This window comes from Argentina silus (genome assembly GCF_951799395.1).
Source record: "Argentina silus genome assembly, contig: scaffold_444, whole genome shotgun sequence".
NCBI classification, from domain to species: domain Eukaryota; kingdom Metazoa; phylum Chordata; class Actinopteri; order Argentiniformes; family Argentinidae; genus Argentina; species Argentina silus.
In genome coordinates this window covers 1-5,000 of record NW_028152681.1, presented here as the reverse complement: position 1 = coordinate 5,000, position 5,000 = coordinate 1, and the positions used below count along the sequence as shown (strand labels likewise).

The 5,000-nt window shown below is 52.9% G+C and overlaps 1 protein-coding gene across 1 annotated transcript in view; it reads right to left on the bottom strand.

The window, feature by feature from the left end:
* LOC310824687 (voltage-dependent P/Q-type calcium channel subunit alpha-1A-like) overlaps positions 1-2,068 on the bottom strand; it is a gene marked incomplete at both ends in the record, with an annotated part of 16,548 nt that extends 14,480 nt beyond the window's left edge. The window contains 3 exons of the mRNA XM_083697941.1: positions 100-467; positions 956-1,506; positions 1,933-2,068. Of these exons, the coding sequence (XP_083554067.1) occupies positions 100-467; positions 956-1,506; positions 1,933-2,068 (1,055 nt within the window). The remainder of the gene's footprint in view (positions 1-99; positions 468-955; positions 1,507-1,932) is intronic.
* Positions 2,069-5,000: the final 2,932 nt, after the last annotated feature.

The window sequence follows — 5,000 nt, the reverse complement described above, 5'->3', positions numbered from 1 at the left end:
CTCCCTCTCTCTCTCTCTCTCTCTCTCTCTCTCTCTCTCTCTCTCTCTCTCCCTCCCTCCCTCCCTCCCTCTCTCTCTCTCTCTCTCTCTCTCTCTCACCCTGCAGAATGGCGTTGCTGGAGGGAAACATGGGCGGTATATCCACGGCCGTGTGCTCCGGCGGCAACCTGGTACCGCGGTAACCTGTAGTTAAACCACGCAGGTTATCAACCGGCACCAGGCTACCGTGGGTGCTGCTGTTGGCCAGGTGGGTAACCGAGCCCATGCTTGCCGGGCTGGGCAGGCCTGAGGGTGGGCCGCTGTGGACGCCCTGGGGGGGTGGCTGGGGTTGCTGCTGCTGTGTGGAGCCACCGGTGGCCAGCTTGCTGTTCATGACGTTGTCCATGTCTTCGCTGTACTGGCTATCCTGCCTGGGCACGCTCTTCTGGATGGGCCGCGTGGTGGACAGGTTAGGACCACTGCCGTCCCTGAAAGGGAGGACGGGGGGGGGAAGGAGGGAGGAATAGAAGAAACAGGGAGGGAGAACAGGGAAAGGGAGGGAGAAAGATTGGGGGGAGAAGAAGAGAGAGGGAGGGAGAAAGATTGGTGTGAGAAGAGAGAGGACGGGAGGAGTAAGATGGAGACGCAGAAGAGTGAGGAAGGGGGGGGACAAAAGGGAGAAAAGTTATGGTTTTATGTGGAGGAAGAAGAAGTGCTGGACATATCGGAGAAAACGTATCCAGAATACAAACAGAGGGAACATTCCAGAAGTCTGCATAACACAACAACATCCCCGTCCCTTCTCTCCTTTTCAACGTACTTCCTGGTCCGATGCTGTCGCGTCCTCTTGCCCTCGCCCTCGCAGCCCCGACTGGGCTCCGGCTTGCCTTCCCCTCCTCCCTCTGTGCCTCTGCTCCTGTGCCTCCCTCCTCCTCCTCCTCCTCCTCCTCCTCCTCCCTCTTCATCCTCGGGGGGCCTGCTGCGGTGCTGGCGGGGCTTCCTGTGCTCCGAGGAAGAGCCTCCCCCTCCTCCTTGGCCCTGGCTTCTCCGGTGGTGGCCGTGCCTCCTGGGGGGCCTCTCCTCCGAGCCTTGCCCGGGTCCGGGGCCTTCCAGGCGGGTGTGGGAGGAGTGGTGGTGCTGGTGCTGGTGGGGGTGGTTCTGCTGCTGGTTGTCCTGAGGCTCCTTGCGGCTCCGCCGGCTCTCGGTAGAGTCCCCTCGCTCGAAGGGCCTCCCGGGTCCCGAGACTCCTCCCCCACCTCCTCCTCCTCCTCCCCCTCCTCCTCCTCCCCCACCTCCCCCTCCTCTGTCGTGGAAGCGGGTCTGCTTGCGGAGGAGGTCATCATCGGTGTGGTGCTGGTGGCTGAGGCAGGGGGCCGGGGGGTCGGCGGTGGAGGGGTGGCCGTTGGCTCCGGCGGTGGGGGGCCGGGTCTTGTTGGTGTTGTTGTTGCGGTTCTCTTGGGGGTCCACCACCAGGGGCCGGTCCAGGTGGGTCTTCATGTCCGGCCGGATGTGGCGAGAATAGGACACCTGAGAGGGTGGAAGGGGTGGGGGGGGGAGGGGGAGGTTCGAAGAGAGAGGGAAGAAATGGGGAGAGGAAAAAAGAAAGGGCCGGATTAAGCAGCTCTCTGAGTTTAGTTGGAATCCCTCAAGATGTCCAGTACAGTACAGGAACTTTGGCTAAACTCACTCAATCACAACGTTATTGGCATCAGCAGGGTCCAGAACATTGATACTCTTGTTCCAACGCCAATGATGTTTTTGGAGGACATGTTTGGTGCTCAGTCTAATATACACTAACTCTGTTTACTATATAAAACACATCTCCCCACAGATATCCATACAATCTCTGCAAGCCTCTCTCTCTCCACACCCCCCTGCTCCCTCTCCCCCCCCCCCCCACCCCCACCCCCACCCCTCTCTCCATCCTCTCCCCACTGTCCCCACGGTCCTTGCCTTCCAGCGGTCCTCGGGGTCCAGCTCATTGTAGAGTGCCTCTCTGCTCGTCATGAGGGTCTGTTTACGCAGCTCGCTGGTGCGCTGCTCCCACACAGACTTACTGCCGCCCTTGTGGTTCTTCTGTTGCTCCTTACTGCTCCCAGAGGGGTGGGGGGGTGGAGGGGGGGTCGGGGGGGGGTGGGGGGGAGAGAGAGTTAGAAAAGGGAGATAGTGGGATAGTGGGTAGAGTAGGGCAGAGGAGAGGAGAGAATGGAGAGGGCAAAGAGGGGCATGGAAGAGTGGTGTGAGTGGAATGTAGGGAAGAGAAAAGGGAGAGGTCGGGGTGAAGAGGTTAAAGAGAGAGTCAGCACCCTGGTTGAGTGGTGGTATCTGGGTCAAATACTGTAGATACGCAGACAGCCACACACGCACACGCTCACACTCAGTCACTCACACACACACACACACACACACACACACACGCACATGCAGACGCACACACACACACACACACACACGCAGATGGATGCACACACACACACACACACACACAAAAGTACTGTATACAGGAATATAAACACAAGCAAATACACACACACACACACACACTTGCGCCCACACACACGGGTTAAAAGGGTCACCTTGCTGGACCTACAGGGCAGACACACAGAGGCTACTGGAGGTTTATGGCCGACCACTGTTTCCCAAAGCAGAGGGCTGGAGAGCCCCACTTTGGGAAACTCCACGGAGCACAGGATGGAGGATGACACTGAAGGCAAGGTCAGGATTTGACATTTGAGGTAAGCCCAACCCAACCACAAAAAGACCCAAAGAAAGAGCCAAAATGGGAGCCGTCAACAAAAGACCCAAAATGGATGTCGTCCCCCTCCCCCCCCCCACACACACACACACTAAACCCCCCTTTCCCAGAGCCAACAGTCAACCACAGTAAAGCCACAGCCATACTGCGAGGAGCAGCCAACAGAAAAAGAAGATACTCAAAAGATAAGCCAACTCAGATGCCACCAAAAACAAGGAAGCAAGGGAGGAGAAAAAAAGAACTTCAAGTACTGAAAAAGAGGGGGGGGGGGCAAGGAAAGAGAGAGTGGTCTGAAGGAGGAAAGGAAAAGCAGGATTCAAAGAAACGGAACGAGTAGAAATGAATAAATACCAGTCCAGAAAGGGGTCTGTAGCCTTGTGACACTCACTGTGCACTTTGACGCTGAGGAGGGAAACAGGCGGTGAGTGAGATGGCAACAGAGAACACACCCCTCTCCTAGCAACACACACCCCTCTCCTAGCAACACACACCCCTTTTGTTTTCTTTCTGTCTCCATCCTCACGTCTGTTTTCCTCCCATGTTCTCTCCCTTCTTTGACCTTCCTTTTCTCCCCTAATTGCTCTGTGTTTCCCCCTTTCTTTTTCTCTCCTTCAACAACCTATCCCTTCCACCACATCACTGCCTATCTGGTCATCTCTCTCTCTCCCTCTCTATCTCTAAACTGTTCATGTCTTCATCTCTCTCCTCCCCCTCTCTATCTCTAAACTGTTCATGTCTTCATCTCTCTCCTCTCCCTCTCTATCTCTAAACTGTTCATGTCTTCATCTCTCTCCTCCCCCTCTCTATCTCTAAACTGTTCATGTCTTCATCTCTCTCCTCCCCCTCTCTATCTCTAAACTGTTCATGTCTTCATCTCTCTCCTCCCTTTCTATCTCTAAACTGTTCATGTCTTCATCTCTCTCCTCCCCCTCTCTATCTCTAAACTGTTCATGTCTTCATCTCTCTCCTCCCTCTCTATCTCTAAACTGTTCATGTCTTCATCTCTCTCCTCCCCCTCTCTATCTCTAAACTGTTCATGTCTTCATCTCTCTCCTCCCCCTCTCTATCTCTAAACTGTTCATGTCTTCATCTCTCTCTCCCTCTCTATCTCTAAACTGTTCATGTCTTCTCCTCTCTTTCTTGCACGCACTCTTTACATTTTCCACTTCTTTATCCCTCTCTTTCTTGCTCTCCCCTCCAAACCTCCCTATGCCTTACCCCTAACATCTCTCCATTCCACCTACCTCGTTCCATCCACAACACTCGCTTTCACCAGCTGAACCCTTCCTAAATGACAACCACGTCTCCCTCAACCCACCTCCAACCAGGGCTAGAACACTCTCCCTACTGCTAACTGATGCATACGCTACATTTATAGATGCTACATATCCTACATGCTAGTACCCATTATCCTAAATCATGCTATAAATCATGCTATATGCTAAGTATCCATGCTATTTATCCTAAATCATTCTATAATGGTTTTGGTGAAGTGGACATGCAGACACAGAACCCTCTGCATGGTAGTCACTATGGCGACCCATGCTGTATTATCAACTACGTTGAATTGGAACGCTGCTCAATCTTGTCATTCTACCGCTATGAGTAAAGGTGACTTTACTGTAAGCCGAGGTTTTGTTCATTATGGTTACAAAAGTGTTGGTACATAAACATGATGATGACATGACAATGGTATTATTAGAGGTCCAACCAGCTGAAACGGGCTTACGGCAACTGACGTGACCTCAGAAAGGTTAGTTGTGATGTCAGGGTTATGACAGTGTTATGTCGGGTATTAACATTCAAGGTGTTCCCCTTTTAAATCTCTCCAATAAAAGTCCACATGAGAACCCACCCAGAAACATCTCCTTTACCCCTTCTGAGCATGTGACCAAATTCCCAAACCGGAAAATTCCTGCCTGCGTAACAAGCTAGGACGTTCCCTGCTTGACAGTATTTCCAACACTGCCTATGCAGATTAAGGATTTTGGATTCACACTGGCACAATCACCGCCCCACTGGCTCACCCGTCGACCAATCACAGTGCCTCTTCTATGATAAGCGGTTTGATTTCAGGAGGAATTTTCTCAATCCCAACCGACCCCAAGCCTCTACCCTCTCGACACTTCTGTAGATCTGAGAAGACTGGTTTTCCCGATCTAGAAACATATTCCTATCAAAGGGCAAGATGGAGCAATGCCATATGGGTTCAATATCCACCCATTATTGATATGACTACATGGTGGATGATGCCCCTCTGGGTACA